General features: G+C 39.7%; 1 protein-coding gene across 2 annotated transcripts; it reads right to left on the bottom strand.

The window, feature by feature from the left end:
• Positions 1-82: 82 nt before the first annotated feature.
• On the bottom strand, positions 83-14,577 carry CCDC82 (coiled-coil domain containing 82). Of its 2 annotated transcripts, none has more exons than XM_082054026.1 (8): positions 14,470-14,577; positions 13,367-13,916; positions 12,501-12,723; positions 11,511-11,603; positions 8,482-8,606; positions 7,486-7,656; positions 912-1,097; positions 83-348 (listed from the first exon to the last, which is right to left on the bottom strand). In XM_082054026.1, the coding sequence occupies exons 2-8, from the start codon at positions 13,907-13,909 to the stop codon at positions 283-285; spliced, it is 1,407 nt and encodes a 468-aa protein (XP_081910152.1). In that variant the 5' UTR covers positions 13,910-13,916; positions 14,470-14,577; the 3' UTR covers positions 83-282. The 2 variants fall into 2 exon arrangements, with proteins under 2 accessions (XP_081910152.1, XP_081910153.1); XM_082054027.1 differs by having other exon boundaries at positions 14,476-14,575.
• Positions 14,578-21,855: the final 7,278 nt, after the last annotated feature.

The raw sequence follows: 21,855 nt of genomic DNA, 5'->3' as shown, positions 1-21,855 counted from the left end.
ATTTCGCAAGTAAACAGATATTGAGATATTATTTTTAACAACAGAAGGAAACTTACTCTGCAGTAAGACTGGAAGGACTTACTTGGTAAAACTTTGGGTTATTACTGACACCAATGAGGAAAAAAAGATACAGCACATTCTCAAACAGTTTAAAGGAATATGGATTTAAGTGTAACACAGCCTTAAAAAGAATCTTGAAGACCAGGCAGAGATGAAGTGCACGCAGATAAAGCAGGCCATTCCAATTTTTACAATATGTCTTTCAAAGATCTACATGACCACTTAATCCATTTTCTCTTCTTGGAAACTGTCTGCATCATTCATGCAGTCTTCAAGATCATTATATCTCTGCAAATAAAATAAAACCTGTATTATTTTATCAATGTTTAATAACTGAATTACATAAGGACTGCTTTTTCTTTTTTTTCAATACAATACAAGCATGCCAATAACAGTCCAGAAGCAACGGTGTCTGAAAGCTTGCTAAATGCAGTTGTACTACGTGTTGTCTTAGAACAGTTCACAAAATGTTTCTGACTAATTCAAAGTACTTCAGCGTAAACAGAGGAGTAAAATATTCTCGCTGTGCCTCATGTATGTGTTCCAAATCTTTCCAAGTTACAGCTTGAGTTTGTTGTGTTGCTGCTTTCAAATGAAATGGGAGCCTGCCCACCACAGCCCAGAGATCATGCAGCTGTCAAAAGGCTTAATGTCACAAGTTGACACAAACTCTATGTGAACGCAGCAGCATGCCACTGTTTGAGAGACTGGGTCAGCAGAAAAGGATGAATGGTTAAGCTGAGTGATATTACTGAAGCCCAGTAATTCAGAACTATCATTTAAATCAGACATTTTATCTTAGCTTACTTTTGTCTACTTGGAAAAGGATACATCAAATAACTCAGTCATACCTTCTGAATCCACCCACTGTCTTCCAGCTGGCTGAAGAGCCGTTCAACTGTGTCTTTGACTGGTTCATCCACAAAACCATCCGACTCTGTAATGGAGCTGCAATCCACATACAACTTGTATTTGAAGTGCTTCAAATTATGATAAACTCTTGTACGATCTGCACACACCACGCCAACCTTCAAAACCTAGGCCAAAGTGAACACATCATTCTCTCTGATAGAATTGTGACTATCTTGACAACACAAAGAATGGCTAAGTCAGTCTAGTAGGATTTTATCAGTCAGTCTAGGAAGATTTTTTGAATAATGAAATAAACAGAATGACAATACACGCACAAAATCAGCACAAAACCATGTAGTTTTCACAGCCACAGCAGAAAAATTTTTGAGCAAGCAGGCAGTTGGCAAGTCTATGCAGTGGCAGCTTATCAGTACTGATCTCTCTTGCAAAGACAACCAGGTTTATAATTGGTAGTATCTTTCCTGTCTCCTGGTGCAACTTTGTTACAAAGTTACTAACCCTTTAGACAACCATCATATTGTGAAAGCAGGGGAAAATAAATTATCTGATTACTTTTACTTAATTTGGCGTACTTCCTAGGGACATGAAATACCAGTTCTAGCATTTTGTAGACTGAATAATAGTCAATATTTCCTCAAGAAATACATACAAACACAAACAGACATACGCCTAGGAACATATATTTAATAAAGACGTAGATTGGATTTCATAAAAATAAAATCTGAAAACCAAGGTTTTATACAATGCAAATGTGAATCTGCAGCTGTCTGGGAGGTGTAGCTATAATGCTGTAAAAACAAAGCCTCTGCATCACCCAGTTATTACCAAGTTTACTTCTACAATTTCTAGTCAGAAAAGATAAAACTGTCTTATTTAATGGTTTTCTTTACAGCAGTGTTTACAGAGAAACAAATGGTAAATACACATATAAATACATAATCAGAGCATGGATTAGAGTAGATTCATTATCTTCTATCAGCACTAACATTAAATACAGGCAAGTATTGGCACATATCTGGAACACAGATTTTATATGAAGAAGCTAAGTGGTAAAGGTGTTTACCTGAAAATACTGAGTAAGACATTGGTTACAAGAATTTTTGGCAATCATAAATCTTCACTAAGAGTATGTGAAACTGCAGGTGTGGAGAGGAAGAGACAAAGCTCATCTTCCTTTAAGAACATCCTGCATTTCACCAGAGTAAGTTTTGTTCTCTTTGTACAAGAGAAGTAATTCAAGTACATACAATGGCAAATCAGAAGAGGAATCTATCCCCTGTAAATGACCACAGGTGCACAGACTACTATTCCACCACATAGTGACAAAGCCTATCAGGTAAATCTACATCCATCTGGTTTTCAGAGGTCAGGCTTTCTACACTCAAAAGCAACGTAATTAATACATGTGTAAAGAAATTCAACTCCTGATACAGAAGAAACGGATTTAGTCTTAGTAAAAACAAACAAAAACCCCCACAACCAACCATCAGCTTATCCTTCAAGAGCAACATTGTTTTGAGTGAGTAACCTTTGTAAGGTCAAAGTTCTTTGCATCAGTAATGCAAGCTGCAATTGTGTTGCTAATTTTGGATTCCGTGCACATATATAAAAAACCAACAATGTTATATATTGCAAAACGAACTCTTCTGAGTCAGAACAGTGATACCCTTTACTGCTGCCATTGGCAATCATCTGAATACTCTTTTAGAAAGTTAAGTTTGAATCAATACTTACAACTCACTTTCTCAGGAAGCTTTTCCGAATGCATTACCAAATGTTTGCACCTGTGAGTAGTTCCCCAAAACACAGGACCTACTTGCACAACCTAGCACTAGCAGTATCTACTGATGTTTATATAAACTAGATTTATATTAATATGTATTATTTATATATTTTCTTAAATATATGAATATACTTAATTTCTGAAATGTATTAACCAGCAGCTCAACTGATATAAGCAAGTGTAATATCACTGAAGTTAGACATGTATTCACTTTAAAAAACTGTTATTAACTTCAATTTTAGCCATCTTGAGATAAAAAATTCCTGTCACTACATTGTAATTCTCTACTGATCATGTACATGTACCTATCTGCAGCTCCATCTTCTACTCTTCCCAAGACTGAAAAGCTAAGTCTTGTGTTTGGTGCTATAGGTGCTTCTGAAGTGCAAGGCCTACCAACAAATGCATAACCTTCATTCATTCAGTTTTCCAGAGTACCATTTCAAATACTGAAACAATTGAGCTGCAGTGTTTCATAAAAGGATTTTATAACTTCTCAAGTATCCCAAGCAATGAGGTGCGGCACCTGGGCTACTATGCGATGTAAAGTAGGAGATATCATTCCGTATCAAACTGACAGCCCAATTCTCCCCCTGCCACAACAGCTAGCAGGAGATATTTAGGAAGTTGGTATAAGATGCAGGACCAACACCAGCATGATCATAACATTGCCATTCAGCTTCTCGTAGTCAGCTGTTACGACAGTCTGTATCATCCCAACTGTTATGTTCCACAGTGTGGAAAAAGCCTCCCCAAGAACCTGTCTAATCCCTTTTGGGACCCACTAACACTTTTCCAACGTATCTTGTGGCAATGAGTTTCATAGTCCATTTATATGCGAGGTGTAAAGTATTTCTACATTGGAGAAATGCCAGGGGCAATAGCTAAATATCATATAGTGTAATTACGTATTGTGTTTTTAAAGCAAGAAACATTGTCTAAAAATACAATGCTATTTCAGAATGCAGCTTTGGAAAGAATCTCAGTACTGTACTCATTCTAATTTTTTCCTCTCGTGGTTCTCAGTGTCTCTGTCCTAACACTTAACTTATCTACTCAAACTGGCCGTATCAGCCAAAGTTGTGTTAAATCACTTTGTATGGAATGCAGGAGCACAGCCTGACAATAGCACAACATGTAGTGACTGAATCCACGTCCTCTAAGAAGGATTATAAATGGAAGTAGAACACTAGGACTGATTGAAGAAAACAGTTTATAATCCAGGTGACAGAGAAGCAAAGAAGTGTGGGGGACACCTACACCTTTAAACCTTTTGGTCCTCCCTGGCTGTGGAGGAATGAGAATTGGCAACTACACACAGAACAATCACTGCAAGCCTAAGCAAAACTGCAACAGCTGTTCTTCTTCTCTTTCTACTGGCAAAGCAGAATGCTTCAGAGATGAGAGAAAAGGAAAGTTCTATGCAGAAGAGCGTGGGAGGTCTGTTTTTGTTCTCTCCATGTCCACTTTTCTCAAATATTTTCAAATAAAACTTTAGAAAACAGTCCAGCTATGTGTTTCCATTCAATCTGATCTGACGGTGCTAAACTGTCTTCTCTTTCAGTCAATTAAGTTCTTGAAGTGCCAGTTTTATGCATCTCTGTGTGCCTTTTCTTTTTCCTCCTTTTTTCCTCAATTGGCAAGACAAGCTGATCAGCACACTGGCAGCAGAACTTCAAAGACTACTTGAGAACAGTTCCTTTAGCAGTATAAATTACAAGTCACCATAAGAACATGAATGTTGTATTACAAAGGCACCATCAAAAATTCCTGGGAAGTGCTCAATAACTCTCTCTCCTAGGTCTGTTCTACAGCCCCTGAGCTATACTGAGCATGCACAAGCAGGCTGGAGTACACAGGGTAAAAAAAAAGCGCTCATTTTCTACTGAAAAGGACAAAAATGAAGTAGCAAGTTAATTAAATATTCAGTAGGATATTTCAAGTTTTTCCCAAAATGGAAAATAGCCATTGCTTTATGTAGGACAACGTTTGGACAGCAGTGAGGGAAATACTCCTGTTATTTCTACAGCTAAGGTAGAAGTCAAGTAAAGATTAAATTCTTGTGCTAGTTCACTTATTGTTTCTGGTTAGGTAAGGCACACACTTCCCATGAAAAACTGAAAAGTTTTAACTTGGTGATCTACATTCAGAGACCCATATGGAAGAGGGAATAATGACTGTGATGTACTGCATTAGCCGTGCTAGTATGATTGCCAAGGACTTACTGTTTTCCTTCAATAAACAAGGGGAAAAGGCTTGCTGGAAAAGCATAGCTCCCTTGTTTATCATGCACACACAGACTTATCAAACAACTGCTGCTCAGAAAGGTCTGTAATGTATTTAAGAAAAACTGTGGCACAGATTTTCCGAGATACTGCATTACATGCAGAGCCCAATATGATGACATAATGATAATCACACTGATGCTCCTCAAATCTCTGAGTTAGAATATTTGCAAAGATCTAAATGATGTAGTCTTGAGTTTCAGTAAGGTGTGCTTCCAGTTCAGTGAGGGCTTCACTTTATTTTATATAAGAAATCTTGTTATACCCCATTTCAAATTATATTGTAAATATAACTTGTCCTTACACTTCTTTCTTTTCAGAAAATACTGAAGAACTTCAGCTGTATTCAAAAATTCTTTCATACTCACAAAGAAAAGGAATCTACTTTCTAAACTTCATGAAAGGGAAGAAAGGCAGAACTTGGATATCAGCTTGGTACACAACTGTGGCAATCTTTTATTCTTGACAAATGTGCTTTGAGTTTATCATAAGAGGTCATGAATTACATTACTTAATAAGGTCAAATGCATATCTAATCGTAACAATCACTGGTAGCTGTAAATTTGAAGAGAAGATTCCTAAATATTAGAAACACCCAGGTTCTTAAAAGTCAAAGTCTTCAAAAGTCTCAGCTGTGAAATACAACAAAATTGACTGCTCAGGCCATCTAAAATGACTGCCCAGTGCAACGTTATGTAAAAAAATGAATGACGCGTTTCATTCAAAAAATCTGATTTAATGCAAAATACCCTAGTAGAGATGAGTGAGAGAAAGATGCAACACTTAATGTTTTCTAGTTTGGACAAGTAGTTCTGATAATGCAGTAATGAAAAAACCCTCTAATAAAAAGTACTGAAGTAGTTAGGAACAAGTCTTCTCAAAAGGTGATCAGCAATTTCAAGTGTCAGTGCCACCAAGATGTCAAGATACTTCGTCCTGGGTGAATAGCTACATGGGAAATAGCAGATGTGAAAAAATCTGAAGAATGAAGCAGTAAATTCTGACTAGATTGCACTTGGACTATTAGAATGACAGAGGCACTATTTCACTCAATGTTCTGACCTACAGCAAACAAGAACAGTTGGAGTGCACATGGATGCTCCAAATGCTGGAGGCATAGTAGGCACAGAATTAGCAAACCCAGTGACCCGGTGTAGAACAAACCTTATTTGCAACAACATAGAACACACAGTTATTCAATGGAGATGATTACCCATTATACAGAAAGTTACTTTCGTAATATTTCCGAAAGCTAATCAATGCAAGATTCCTGCTGGGAAGGTCTTAAGGGCATTATATTAGGGACACGGTTTAGTGCTAGAGTTACATTATGGTTGGACTCAGTGATCCTGAGGGTCTCTTCCAACCGAAATGATTCTATGATAAGCACACATAATGGTAAAGGGCTTTCAAGTGATCTCATTTCAGTGAAAAGGCATTCTGATATTTAGAATATATGTAAATCTGAGGCAAATGTCATTCTTCATTTAAAGCCTCAGACTCATGGCATATGGAGTTAGGATCTACTCAAGATTTAAAAAAAAAGTCATAATAGTTCTCAGGTACTTGGTGAAAACTAGGAATGCAAGGCATGTTCACAGCATCACTCAGTCATGTAATTTCTTTACCACTGTTTTTCCTTTCTTTAAGATATACATCCGCTTTAGGATTTTCAAGTTTCTATTATATGTTCTCTGACAAAACAAAAGACTATTTTAGAAATAACTGATTGAGTGCTTGTGTTAGAGCTCTGGTTATAGTATGTGAATCTTCTAGTGTGCTGTCAGCCTCTTGGACACACAGTTTCAGACTGTGTCCCCATGTGCCACAAAAGCCAAGCATGCTGAATAAGATGTGTAGGATACTATGTACCTAGAGTTTCCTTCTTGTCTGGGATGAGACTCAAACTGTAGAGCTTTGAATCAGAGGAAAAACTGAGGCGAATGTCAATTTTGACTTGAAGGCAAGAGTTATCAATAAACCCTATCGTATGTCTTAGAGTCCTTTACCACAGTGCAAGTACATGTGTTGCATCAGGTATTAATATTGAAGTGGCAAAAGTGGGGAGGAAACAGCACACTGATCATTGTGATGCAGGCAAAAACAAAGGTCACAGAAAGTCATCAGATTTATTTTCTTGATAAAAGTTAGGTTTATTTGAGGATCCTTTTCATTACCTCTTTCCCAAGATTTAAGAAAGGATGGCAGAGAGGCAGAGGGGAATTTCTCTATTCATCCTTTGAAGTTTCATAGGAACCTCCTTCATAATTCCTATCTAAATCCAAGACTACACTCCTCCAAACTGCAAAATAGTCCTCATGTTTTAAAAATTAATAGGGGTTAAACATGGAAATGCAGTAGGTTAGCTCTTGCCTTTAGCATTACAGACATTAGATGTGTCAATAAGATTTCTGTTCTATGATTTGCTGTAACACTAGACAAAGCTTAAAAACAATTGTATAGGGTGCTTGTTCGAAGTTTTACCTGCTTGTCATCTGACATGAAGTCATCTGCTTCCAAAGTGCTACTATTATAAAGCTTTCCAGAGAGCAGCACATCAAACTTACAATACCGAGTAAGTCCACAGGCATGACAAGACATATTTCTGGGATTTTTCATGATAATGCGAACATCTGGGTAACAATCCACACGCTCCTGAAAAACAGATTTCAAATAATATTAAAAAAAATCTCCCTAAACTGAAAGATGCCTCCAAGAGGCTGCTGAGTACTCTGTACTCCCACAAAATTAGTGCAAGAGAAACCACAAGAGATTCAAATCTGAATATTTCACTGTTCAGTTGCAAACATAAACCTTCTCAATAATTTTCCAACACTTCACTCCGTTCTAGTTCATTAATTCTTTCTTTCAGCTTCAGACCTAAAGAACAGCTCCTGCATCCTGGCACTTATTTTTCTCTTATTTTTGAGGGGGTGGGGGTTAAAGTACACCAGTTGGTCTGCTTCAAATAAATACACTGTATCTCTCCACTGGCCATACTCCATTATTACAGCATTTATTAGATCAGCACACCTAACACACTAATACTGTTCTAGCAATTCATAGACAGTGACTATGTCACCATATATTGACGTCATTTGTTTGAAGTAGTACAAGATTCATTATGAACATACCGGTTTATCTTCTTGTGGGAGGAGGAAGAAATTTTGTTATAACATTTAGCAAGTCACAAAAATTCCTCAAAAAGTCATCTGCTGAAGTTAGCAGGAGAAGCACTCAGGTAACTGAAAACAGATTCTGTTCTGTAACCTGAATGTTTTTCTGTTTATAAATGCATAAAATCAGTCTGATATTTTAAAGCATCAAAACAAATTATGTAAGGTAAAGAACAATGAGTTTCTATTAAAAAAGTATATATAATTATAGCAATGATTGTACCTTTACTGAGAATTACAGTATAAAAAATGTCATTAATATGATTTGAAGCCCACTTCACTATTTAAGGTAGAAGCTACCTACCTTGTATCGGTCTTTCCAGCGACTTGTAGAGATTAAGTTCTCAAGACGCGGCTGAATGAAGCGGTCATCCAAATAATGAAGTGAAAGCAACATATCTTGTGCGTACTGCTTTTGTCTTGTCCCATCTGTTCAGTGAGAGTCATTACTAATTTGCTGACCACCCTATGTTGTACAAGTTTCTTCAAATAAATTTTTCAAGGACATTATGCTACTGCATACTAAGAACTAGGAATGATTTTAATAAATTATTACTGAACACATTTGCTACTGTTATCCACAAAAGTGATCCATGTATCTTTGATAAATTGATATATTTATTTTAAAAGTCTGTATCACAAGAGGTACATGAATAAATTCTACAAACAAGGGTAAAGGGAAAAGCTGCCATCCCAAATGGAGACCCATTCACTCAAACCCATTTAACTATAGAAGAATGGAAAAGGAAAAAAGAAAAAAGTGCATTGCTTTTTGTCCAGTTTGTATGAGCTGTTCCTAATGTATGAGAAGGTTGCAATCTATGAAAACAAACTGCTCTGAGCAGCTTCAGAGCAGAAATTTTGACTAGTCTCTTTGCCACTTATAAAAACACATAGAAACTGACCTTCAAATTTCAGCAGCATTCAGATGCCTTCACTTAGGCGACATAAGTACATCCAAATACTTACTCAAGGAAAAGAAATAAACAAGTATCAGGATGAGTGAAACTACCAAGGGCCATCAAGCTAGTGAAGGGTTTAAAGCAGAAGCCGTATGAGGAGCTGCTAAAGTCACTTCGTTTGTTCAGCCTGGAGGAGACTGAGGGGAGAGCTCATGGCAGCTACAGCTTCCTCACAAGGGGAGGAGGAGGGGCAGGCACTGATCCCTTCTCTCTGGCAACCAAGAACCCAAGGGAATGGCAGGAAAATGTGCCAGGGAAGGTTTAGGTTGGACATCAGCAAAAGGTTCTTCACCCAGAGGGTGCTGGAGCACTGGAACAGGCTCCCCAGGGAGGTGTCACGGCCCCAAGCCTGACAGTGTTCAAGAAGAGACTGGACAACACCCTCAGACACACGGTGTGAACTGTGGGGTTGTCCTGTGCAGGGACAGGAGTTGGACTCAATGATGCTTGTGGGTCCCTTCCAACTCAGGACTTTCTACGATTCTGTGATTCTAACACTATTTCACAATTAATTAATTAATGAAAATTTGGGAGGTAATTTAATTTAATTAATTTCATAGATGCATGTCAATTCATACTGTCTCAAGTTTCAGCAGGTGCAGATATATAAATTAATTCAGCTACCTTCCCTAGTCTTTCAGCAACGCTGCTATCAATGAAACAGAACCAAGGACCATTGGCTATCTTTCTATGTGAAAAGTTGATTGTCATTATAGCCACCGTCATTAAAATTGTTTTTTCCATTTACACTTTACACACATTTTCAGTTAATTCAGCTATACTAGAAGCTTGAAGAGGCTGTGCTAGACCATAAAAAATCCCTCATAATAAAAAGCAAGTCTGAACTCTAAAGTAGCTGCTCGATGCAAACTAGTTAACAGATTCACTTCCATTAACTCAGAAAAATCCATTCTGTGTTATAAAAATGTATCTTTGTAATGCTAGACTATGTTCATACTATACAATGTTCTTCAGAAAGATACAATACAACCTCCAACTCATCCTCATAGCAGAACTACTATGAGCACCTTGGTAGCAAGTTGTTAGTTTTGTAGAGCAGGTACAATTCAAAATAGAAGGAAGCTATTGCAACATAAATATGGCAAAGTTATTACTTTTCTTAAACTTGTTTTTACCTGGTAAACAAAACTAACACCTGAAAGAACTAGCAGTGGTAGATGAAAGACTTTTTCAGCTCCAGGAATACACAGCCTTTATTCTGAAATCTGTGGTGTTCTTCAGTTTTTCCATTCCCTCTGAGTTTGTGATGACACCAAAAAGTCCTCTCTTTGGCACACTGCTGTCTCCTGTCACAGCCTGACACTGACTGCCCTCTCATCAATCCCATCTTCACAGCGCTTCTGAAACTACGGGTGAGGTTGCCATTCAGCCCCACTAGGCCAATGCCAAAAAGCACTTCCTTAGCAAGAACAAGACAAGAAGTACTGACTATGAAGCTGTAAGAGTCGGTCCAAAGAACAGTATTTGCCTCAAAATCACCATCAGGAACTTGGATAGACACCAAGAATGGCCCGAGAGAAAGAACTGCATGGTACAGGGACTCTCTGACCTGGGATTACAGGTAACAATAGCTGCTGTCCAGAAGACGGATTTCACCTGCTGCCTCAGCCAAACTTGCTCACCTCCTCCCTGTTACTAAGGCCAACGAAGAGGAGCATGCGGGTCTTGAGGTCACCCAGTGGACAAGTAAGAGACCCCTGAACATGAGGTGACGCAGGCGCAGACAAGTTTTGGCAAGAGAAGCAGGGACTTTTTGGGCTTGTGCAGTTAAGTCTGCATTGTGAAACAAAGGCAGAGATTGGCCTCAATTCATGGGAGAGTGGAGGGGTGAAGCGCTGTTGCTAAGCCTAAAAGATGGTTCCTAACTGAACATCGTGTGCTGCTTTATGGGCAAAATAATAAAGTTACACTGTTTGACTGAATTATAACCCCTTGTCATTTTGGTAAACTTAATTTTGCGCTTCGAGATCAAGGTAAACGAACCATCACGAGTCCATCACCAAATGGACCGTGACAGAAGCACACAACATTTTGACAATCAGCTGACCTTGCAATGTTTTCATTGAGGTATCTACTTTGAAACTGATTTTGTTTTCATGCTGGAACTGTTACTACTGATCAGTAACAGAGAAACACTTCTCTACATCTCAGAATGCCTTCTAACATTTTTCCAAGATTACTATGTCCTTTTCAGATAGATTTTTTTTCCCCTCAAAGTTACAAAGCAGCGAAGAACAGATCTCAGGACTCACAGTCCTATAATCTAAAGAAGAGACACATCTTTCTCTAGAATAAATGTATTTGTATAACTTTGAATGCATTGTTATATTATTTAATGTAATTTACTTACCATATAATGAGCTCAGAAAAGTGTCATCAATTGCATTTATGAGGAAAGCCTTTACTATTCGTTTGAAGTGAACATAATGATCACAGCGAGACACTGGGAAGAGAGCAATATAACCAGATTTTACCAAGAAAAAAAGATATAAGCAATGCTAAAAGTATTGTGAGAAGTTTACATTTAAATATGGATTTAAAAATAATTTCAAGGTACAACATCCACACCCTTAAGACCTTGTCTTTAAACAGTGTTTCTTATCCCAATGATCTTTATTAATTATAGCATCCTAAAGTCACACATGTCCCATCTCCTTTCAGCAAGAGCTACAAACACTACAAGATATTTCGTTCCATGAAAAGCAGGAAATAACAGAAACCCATAAGCCTGGCCTTCTCTGGTTTGCTTTTTTTCCCCTCTTTCTTTTTTCTAACTTCTTTTCAAATACACACGATTTGGCTCAGGTTCTCACTGAGGATGAAATAGCAGAAGTGTTGTGACCATCTACACTAGCACTGACTGTCCAGTCAGTACATACCTGCTTCTCAACAACAAAATACATAAGAGAACTAGCAGGAAGTTCTGTTTCAAATCTCTGTTCCATCCAGGCACCAGTTTTCATAAAAGATCAGCTTGAAAAGTTTTCTCACTCTCTGCAGTTTAGCTCTAACTGAAACCCCTACAAACCAGTGCCCCCAAGTCCCACCATCATGGAATAAAAATACATTAAACATACTTTACCCTAAACTTAAAAAATCTGTGCATAGGCTTTCCCTTCCTTCCCCCTAAATTATACTCTTCCTTTAATAAGATACAGAAAAACTATAGACGTTTACTGTGGAAATCAGAGTATTTCCACAAAAAATTGAAGACTTTTCAGAATCTGCTTTTAAACTATCATATCCTATTAAACAGTATTTGTATTTAGAATCCATTAATATTTGTCACAGCACTATAAGCAAGTTAGACATATAGAATTGACACTAATTTTGATCTTACAGTGTGGGACGTAGTATGCCAGCAACTCGCTATTTGATGTATTCAGTTCCTTCTGTTGTGGCTGGTTTTCACTTATTTCATGCTCTGTGTTGTCATCATCATCCTCTTCTTCTTCTACTATAAAATCTTTCATGCTGTTGCTGTCATCTTCACTGCTTTCTGTTGGTGTGAAGGGCAAGTGACAGAGTGGTTCCTCCTCTATTTCTTCTTCATCATTTGAATCCTAATTAAATTTTTAAAAGTATTTCAAATACAAGAATTTACAGTATTTGCACCGACAAAATACTACACATATCGGATAAGATTTTTGACCTTATCATAACCCTGTTTGTTCAATCAACAAGAAATAACATGTTTCAAAAAAATACATCATTCTGTACTAATGACAATTACTTTCAGCTTTAAATCAGCCATCTCCTCTACAGAGTCTATTTCTAGGAATTAAGCTAACATGAGATCTCTAAGCTAGTTCAACAGGTATTTTGCTTCTTGATAAAAATCATTTGATAATCCTCTCATGCATCTCTTCATGGAAAAAAAGGCACGATAAAGAAGTTTTTCCTTTCTGACTACATAGAGAAGATAGATACCTGCGTTCTAAGCTGCTTAGTCACCAGAATGCCTGAAAAAGCAAATGAAAGGAAATTCTTGAATTCTCAGTGACTGAAATGAAACTCAAGATAACAATATTGACTGCTGAAAACCTTTATCTAGCTAACATGACAACTGTTAAAATGTAACAGGATTACTGATTTGCCATGAATAAAAGCCAAAATAAATAAAATCCCACTGGTTTATATCTATTAGTCTTTGCCTTCTCCTATACATTATTTTCCCCAATTCAATTTCAAAGACAAAATCCAGACCTCACAGTTTTCGCTACTGCAGGATCTCCGAGTTGCTCTTTGTCTTGCAAGAACTTTCAACTTTGCAAATATTTTCTGTTTCCTATTAGTAGAAACGTTTTCTGTAGGGCAGGTTTTATCAGGTTGCTGTTCTTGGAAATTCTCATCTTCATCTATTATACAGTGGCGTTTAGCAAAAACTTTTCTAACAATTATATCACTGTCTTCACTTTCATCACTGTCATACAAGACAGAAGTGTTCAACCTTTTACGCTTCCCAGGCACGATGTGCTCGTCCTCGTCTTCTGTTACTTCTCCATCACGGCTTTTCTGTTCCTGATCTGAGAGGCTGTTCTTCACAGGAGTTTCATCTTTTTCATCTGCTTCATCTTCTGATGTGGTACGCTCTTCCTCCTCGGAGGTACACGAGGATTCGTCATTGCTGTCAAGCAGTATGAGCTTCCTTTTAGTGCGTCTCCAATCAACTCGGGATTTGGATGGCAGTTCTGTTGCTGCTGTTTTATTTCTGGTTTCATATCTTCTGACAACTGCTTTTATCTCCATTTGAAGGCTGTGACAACATACCAAAATGTAAACCGGTAAAACAAAGCACTTATTATATTATGCCATTCAAAAAGAAAAAAAGTACAAGGGCATGTATATTCTATCACATATGCTTATGACTTAATTAGGAAACACACGCAGAAATCAGCACCAAACTGAGCATGCACAATAGCTTCTGAAGAGGATACACCTTCCTCCAGAACAGTAGAAGAGCATAACTGCCCACACCTAGAACGAGTCAACCGGAAAAATCAGCAGTGCAATTACAGATCCCACCATTCCCTCCGAAGCTGCACGGAGGGGCAGAGCCCCTGAGGCGCAACGCACACCGCCCGGGCAGGACCAGCAGCGGGTCTGGCTGGGGAGCGGCCCTGGGCTGGGGAAGGGCCGAACTGCACCCGCCCGCCCGCAGCGAGACCCGACGCGGCCCAGACGCGGGCCCTGCCGGGCCCCACAGAGCTCACCCCGCCCGCGGCCGTGGCCGTGGCCGTGGCACACGCAACCCGCTGCCCCCCCGCCCTAACTCAGCATCCCCCAGCAACTCGCGCAGCAGCCGTTACTTTCACCGTTAATATTCCCGCGGTCCGGCGCTGGAGCCGCTGAGGAGAGGCCACTGCCCCCCGGCGCCCTGCGCGCCGCGATTGGCCCGTGCCCGCTGTCACTCAGCTGCCGCGGTGTTTACGGAAGTGCTGGCAGGCGGGAAGGGGAGTTGTGTCACGTGGTGTGCTTGGGCTCTGTGGGTTGGCGCGCAGTGCTGGAGAGCCGGAGGTCAGGGCGTTGATTCCTGCGTCTCGCAAGCGGAGGGACGCGTCAGTGTCCTACCTTGTGGAGTCTCATCCTGCAGCTCCCAAGCAACGTTAGAGTGCGGTGGTTTAGTTGTGATCACATTTTTGCTCGCCCTGAATGTACTCCTGAGCAAAATCTGTGTGGGCTTCAGAGGTACAGCACCTCCCCAAGGGGGCTGCCAGTGGCCACCCCCAGGGACTGGTCACTGAGGGGCTGCCTGGCCTGGGCCATATCCCCACAAAGCAGCATCTTTGCAGCTTCCAGCACTCTTCCTCTCTGCCGCCCTGGGAACAAACCTGCCAAGTTTATTGTGTTCAGTCCCCAAATGATAGGGGTATGAAAGCAGGTTGTGGCAGCTTAACTGTGGAGATGTTTTGGGGGTGCCAGTCTGGGGCCCGGCTGGAGCAGAAATCCCAGTGGTGCCTGTGCTTGGGAAACCTTTGCCAGCCCACCTAGAATCATAGAATGTCCTGAGTTGGAAGGGACCCACAAGGATCATCGAGTCCATCCTGTCCCTGCACAGGACAACCCCACAGTTCACACCGTGTGTCTGAGGGTGTTGTCCAGTCTCTTCTTGAACACTGTCAGGCTTGGGGCCGTGACACCTCCCTGGGGAGCCTGTTCCAGTGTCCAGCACCCTCTGGGGGAAGAACCTTTTCCTCATGTCCAACCTAAACCTCCCCTGGCACATCTTCCTGCCATTCTCTCAGGTTCTCGGTTGCCAGAAAGAAGAGTTCGGTGCCTGCCCCTCTTCCTCCCCTTGTGAGGAAGCTGAAGCCACCTCAGTCTCCTCCAGGGTGAACAAACCAAGTGACTTTAGCCACTCCTCATAGGGCTTCCCCTCCAAACCCTTCACCAACTTGGTAGCCTGTCCTCTGTGGGCCTCTCAGAAGAAAACAGTTCTTTCTTTGGTGTCCATGAATTGCATTTTGGGTACGGTGCCTGCAGCTCCTCATTGAGCCTCTCAGCCAGAAGCAGGGACACACTGAGGGCTCTGGTTCCCTGCGGTTCATGCTGTATCTGTATGGAAAATCATGGGCTGGCTGACATGGAGAGGTGTTACTAGTGCTGCTTCCTGAGGAGAGACCTGCCAGCTCAGCATGGGGCCATTTTTCTTGGTAACAACAACTTCACAGCATCCCTTGAATCACCGAGCATGTGGCTCTCAGCTGGGGCTGGTCCTCATGTGGGGGACCCCAGAAATTGAGGTTAGGGGATAGGGAAATGGCCTGAATGTTGTCTTAGTCACAGGGGAAAGTGGGAGTATTGCAGTGGAGGAGTTTGGGAGATGGAGGTACAATCAATTCATAAGGTTGCACTACTTTCTCTGCTCAAAAACCAAGATATTAGGAAAAATTTATTGACGGAAAGGGTTGTCAGGCATTGGAACAGGCCCAGGGAAGTGGTTGAATCATCATCCCTGGAGGTGTTTAAAAGATTCATAGATAAGTCTCTTAGGGACATGGTTTAGTGCCACTGTTTGGTTATGGCTGGACTTGATGATCTTGAAGGTCTCTTGCAACCAAAATCATTCTGGGTTTCTATGACATGTTCTGGATGAGTATATGCAGGAAACGATTAACATCTGAAATAATGAGCTTCTTTTGTTTTTCTGCTTAAAATATCTACTGAATAGGATGCTGGATTCTGTTCAGTGCTAGTATGCCTGGAGATGCATTTTTATTTCAAGATTTGTGTCTTAAATTTACTCTGCTTTACTTGGTTTGTGGTAGAAAACTACTGCTACCTTGGAACTCATTCTGCTGATATTTTTCATACTGTTTTAACAAGATCTTGTAAATGTCTCTGTATTTCTTTAAAAATAGGTGGTAAGGAAACCACAAGGAGAGGAAATGCCTGGAAATGAAAGGCAATTCTTTCTCATCTTATTTGCATAGCACTATTGTGGATTTCACATGGTGAAGAGGTGTGGACAGGTGTTTATCTAGATGGTGGGTTGAATTCTCACCATAATGTTTATATTGCAAAGATTAGAATGGTTATAATTCAAGGATTATATTGCATTAAGGGATTTATAGTCCTGGGCTGACATTTCTTTTAATTGCTTTAAATTTAAAGTCAGTATGTGAATTTTCAAATAAATAAAAGGGCCAGAGTTTGCCTGGGATTTAATGTTTCCTCCAAACTGTGGTGCAAGGAAACATTTCAGGGCGCTGGTCTGTCCCCGGTTCGTGTTTCTTGGTTCTAATGTCGCCACCTGGTGATAGAAGGCATGAAGAAAACCTTGTAGATGCGCTACTCTAGTGCAGGAGATAGGAATAAACTAAGTACAATGAACATACTGTGTGTAACTAAAGAAAAATATAATACATACCTTTTTTTTTTTTAACTTAAATGTCATGAAGAGTTTCAGTTATGAATACTGGCTTCTGAAGGACAGCTAAGAAGTTTTTGTTAAGCACAATGCTGAAAGACCTTGTCTTGATTTCTTTGATGGTTTTTCAGGTGAGTGCCAGTTCCGTGGGAGTCTGCGATGTGGGGTCATGTTGTGTCCTCAGATTTTAGAAGTGTACTTCCAGTCAAGAGACACAAGTTTTCCAAACAGGCAAATTTTCCTAAAAGCTCCTCTCTAAATTTCTTAAAATGTTCCTCACACATTAAGCAAACTCATCTATCGCATGAAAAATAAATGCAGTTGATTTTCATGTGTACCATAGCCTTTTTACTGGGTTTGTGGAATCACTATGCCATGTGATGGCTACAGCATCTCCCCAGTACTGAGTATTTTATTTTACTGGGGTATCCCAGTCCCCTATGATTTTAGATAACGTATCCCAGTCCCCTATGATTTTAGATAACAGACAAATCGATATGTTGGAAACTTGAATTTCTATTAAGTGGCAGCCCCTACCCAGCCACTTCTGTTACTAGCTGCTTTCATAGCTGAGGATTTGCTGTGCTGCTTTCCAACTCACTCATTGCTGTGTTCACATTGCAGTTTCTCTGAAGCTTGAGCTCTTCTGGGGTTCAGCGATGTACAGAATTATACACACATCCCTTCCATAAAACAGACCCTTCCTGCTTGGGGTATTCTCCTTTCCCTGAGGTGAGCAATGGGAAGCTCTGAGCCCGCATTTCCCAGGGACTGTTTCCTGCAGCAGTACAGCGTTTGTAAACCCTCTATGACTCCCAGGCACACTGAGCATTAGGTTGGCTCATGCCCAAATAATAATGCTGGTATTTACCCCAAATGAAAAAAAGCAAAAAAAAAAGCTCTTCTTCATTTTTTAAAGAGGAACACACCCAGACTTTTGAGGAGGTCAGGCCTGTCTGGAACGGGCACAGCCACCCAGGTCACTCTCTCTCTGTGGCGGATAGCAATAGCTTAACAGCTTGTTAGAGCAGGAATGAAAAGCCACTTCTGAGTTTGACAGCAAGGGGACTCACGACAATGAGCTGTAATGCTTTTGAAATAAATTTGCAGCCAGCTTGAAGACTTTCAGCATTGCAGTTCCTTAGAAGGGACTGTTCTTTTTGCTGTTCACCAGCTTACATCAGCAGGGACTCCCTGTCCCTTCAGCAAATGCACTGCTCAGTCCATTTATGTCGTGCATTAAATAGAGACGTAAATTAACCAGACAATAACTTTTATCACCAGAAAGAGCTGCTAGGACTCATAGGGAGGGCCCCAAGTTATGTCTGGAGTGTAGAAACTGAATACAGGGTCATCTTCCTTTCTTTCATTCCTTTGTTCTTTCTCTCATTCTTTCTCCCTGCCTTTGTTGAACTCAGCGTCCAGCAGGATACGTGAAGAGCATATTACAAGAGACTTGTTATTTTGCATTTCTCTGCCTCCTCTACCTCATAAATGAAAGACCATTTCCCTGATTTTAGGGAGAATCCCAGCAAATGATGAGCCTGCTCAGAAGCTTTGGTAGCTGCTGGATGGCTTTTATGTGATTCTTGTCATTTAATTTATCACTCTGTCGCCAGTCACAACAGAGAAATTGACCTTAGTAGTTATAATTTCTTAGGAGAAAATATTTTAAGATTCTATTTCAATGCATTTTTTTTTAAAGAAGGTACATCTCCGTTTAGAAGAAAAGTCTTCCTGAAAATTTAAGAACTTTTCTAAAGCATAGGGTTTTCAAACTAATTCTAATTTTTTCCCATACTTTTGTTAACAGTATAACTTTTCTCAGAGGCTGGAATTCATTTCTGCACAGAAGCCTTTTTAAGGAATTAACTGGGGTTTGTGAGATCCTTAATCCTTATTCTGGCTCTTTGTGCTGGGTTGAATTTCATAGAGTGAATTTCAGACAAAAGAGACCAATGGAGTTAACATCTAATCTCTTTTTGAAACACTGAGAGTTTTCTGGTCTCATGAGATTCTGAAATCATGTTCCATATACAAAAGTTTTCTTTGTGTGTCTTGTAGGATGGATCACAATTACTAGATGATGTTTATGTTGTTTGCAGTGCCTTTGGGAGTTCTTGTTGTTCCTGCTATTTCAAAGTCCTAATAATTGATAAAACGTGTAGCTTACTTTGCCATTTGTGTATGTAAGTTAAAATCTTTTATCTTCAGTACCCGAAGTATGTGCAGGTTCATTATCAGTATTTGAAGATCACCTGTATTTTGCTCCAATTTCACTCCAGAAAAACTCAGTTTATTTCATTTTCTCTGCCATAAGATTTAAGAAATATCCTGGTCTTTCACAGTCATGGAGTATGAATTGCATCCTTCTGTGCTGAAGTGGGAGACTGAGGAGTAAACAGGAGCTGATGTTTCTCTGGTGCTGGTATGAGATCCAGGGATTCCTGCCCAGCGCTGGAAAGGTTCTGTTGGGATGATGTCGAGGTTTAGATCGCATTGGCCATAACTTGACTAAAATTGGTGTACTGAGTTTTGAGCGAGACCAATTCAAGGCATAACTTGAGAGCATCCACAAGAACTGTGTAACGAAGGTCAGGATTTCTGTGCAATGAGAGGAGTGGTGTTTTATCCTGCTTTCAGAGTTTTTCACCTTCATGTTGGCATTTCTTTAGCAATTTGCTTTTAGCTTTTGGGTGGTTGCTTTTCTCTTTGTCACAAACCACATATAATGGCTTGGCAGCAGTTCTCTAGATGGAGTACAAACTTTTGCCAAGAAGAATGTGATGAGTCACGATGTGTGACCAGAATAGCTGTGCTATTAAAATTGCCAAGAGTAGATGGAGTTCCACCCATAGCTGCTCTGATGTGTTTAACCTGGGACAGCAGAAACAAGGAATACTTAGAAAAAACTATAGTAGCAAAAGCCTTTCTCTGCTTGTATGAACTGCATCTGCACTCACTTTTTACCATGATAATATACCAGAATCTCTATACCTGCAAAGCCTTTCAGCTGTAAACTTAGCCTCCATTTTTGGCCTGGCTTGATTAAAGGGTATTAAAAGCCTTTGTTTGTGCATTTCCTTGCATTATGTATCAGAAAAAAAGATAAAGTAAGTTTTTAAACGGTAATGAAGAGAGCACCTGACTGGTTAACCTAAGCTGCATGTACTACAAAGAGAATACCAAAGCATATGCAGATAACTGACATACCTACAACGCAGTTCTTGTTGTACCATTTTTTTCTTATTTGATTGAGGGAGTGAAAGTGAAGTCATGCTGTTTGTGAGGAGGTGGCAATTTACATATTATAGCTGTAAAGATTAGAAATCTATTAAATTAATTAGCATAATAGCAAAGTCAGAAAAAAGGACTGTTTCATCCAGGGCTAACGAGTCTTCTGGAAGATTTACTATGTGAAAGGTAGTAAAGCACCCTTCATCTGAAGTTATTGTTTGTGTTCAGGTCCTTGGCACCAGAAGAGTTACAGATATCAAGACAGATGCAGACAGGTTCTGAGCTTTGGATCTTGACCTGCTGCCAATGTATGCGGCAGCAAAAGTTCAACTGGCTTCAACTCCACAGAATCGTACCCTGAAAGATCAATTCAGGAAAAAGAGATACATAAGAGAAAAAGAGAAAGCAAGTTTTTCTGGGTATTCTTTGAAATCTATATATAATATATTTTCAAATATATTTTTAATTCTAGATTTGCACACCTGGACTATGTGAAAAAAAAAGTAGATCATATGGACAGTTGTTTCATTGTTAAAGTAATTAAAATAGAAGATGCATTTTCACCTTAGGTATTGAACTCTGAAATCCTTATTTTTTTTCTCATTACTGTGAAATTTGCACATCTGCTCTTGTTCAGTAATCTCCCAACCTCACCTTTTTTATCTGCTGACCTCTCATTCAAGAACTGGCTTGTTGTACAGCGATGCATAATTGAGGATATATGAACAAAAGAATAGTATTAATGAAATGTATCACATATCAAAAGTAGCTGAAAGCAAACTGTAGACAAGACAGACACAAATGCTAGTACTCAGTAAGTAATCAAAGATTATGTTCTTAAGCACAAGTTCTTTGTAAGTGCAATAACTTCTTGTTTTCTTAACAAAAAACATTCACTCTGTGTCCTTAGTATAGGTATGGTCTTTGCAGAGACCAGATGGAGCAGTGGGTTTTTTCCCTCTCCCTAAATCTGTATTTGAAGTTTCCTATCCCCTTTACTATGTGCTTATTCCTTCCCTCCCAAAATAGCCTTTGAGTTCATGCAAGCCCAGCTACATGATATTGAGGTTGGGACGTGGGCTCTGGTAAACCGAAGGGAAAACCTGGGTGAAAATGCTTTCCAAAAACCTCCCGTCTCGAAATTCTGCCATGAAATTATCGAAACCAGAGGACAGTAGGTTGAGGCCAGTGTAGGTAATCCTGAGGTAATCCACTTCCTTTGAGATAGTACAGATCAGAAATATCCTAATCTCTACCACTTTTCCCCACACTCCCAAACAGTACCTAGTGCAGAATACTGGCATTTTCAGCAAGGTGAAATAGGCCTCAAAAAAAAAGGAGGATGCTTACTAAGTAAGCAATCGTGGGCTGAATTGCCCCTGAACACTGTAAATGATGAAATAATTTGGTCATGTGAAAGGTCTCAAAGACCTGTGCCCCTAGAGGTCTGGGCTAGATTTTTATCTTAAATTTCTTAGGCTAATGTAGTTTCTAAGTTCCTTTCCCATGACTTTTCTATTTCTGATGTTATCTAAGCATATGTGGCATACTTTCCCATTCAGATCTAGGGGCACATAGTTCGTTAACT

The sequence above is a fragment of the Streptopelia decaocto genome, assembly GCF_964273445.1.
Source record: "Streptopelia decaocto genome assembly, chromosome: 1".
NCBI classification, from domain to species: domain Eukaryota; kingdom Metazoa; phylum Chordata; class Aves; order Columbiformes; family Columbidae; genus Streptopelia; species Streptopelia decaocto.
The sequence above is the reverse complement of the archived record's forward strand: the minus strand, read 5'-3'. Positions and strand labels throughout refer to the sequence as shown.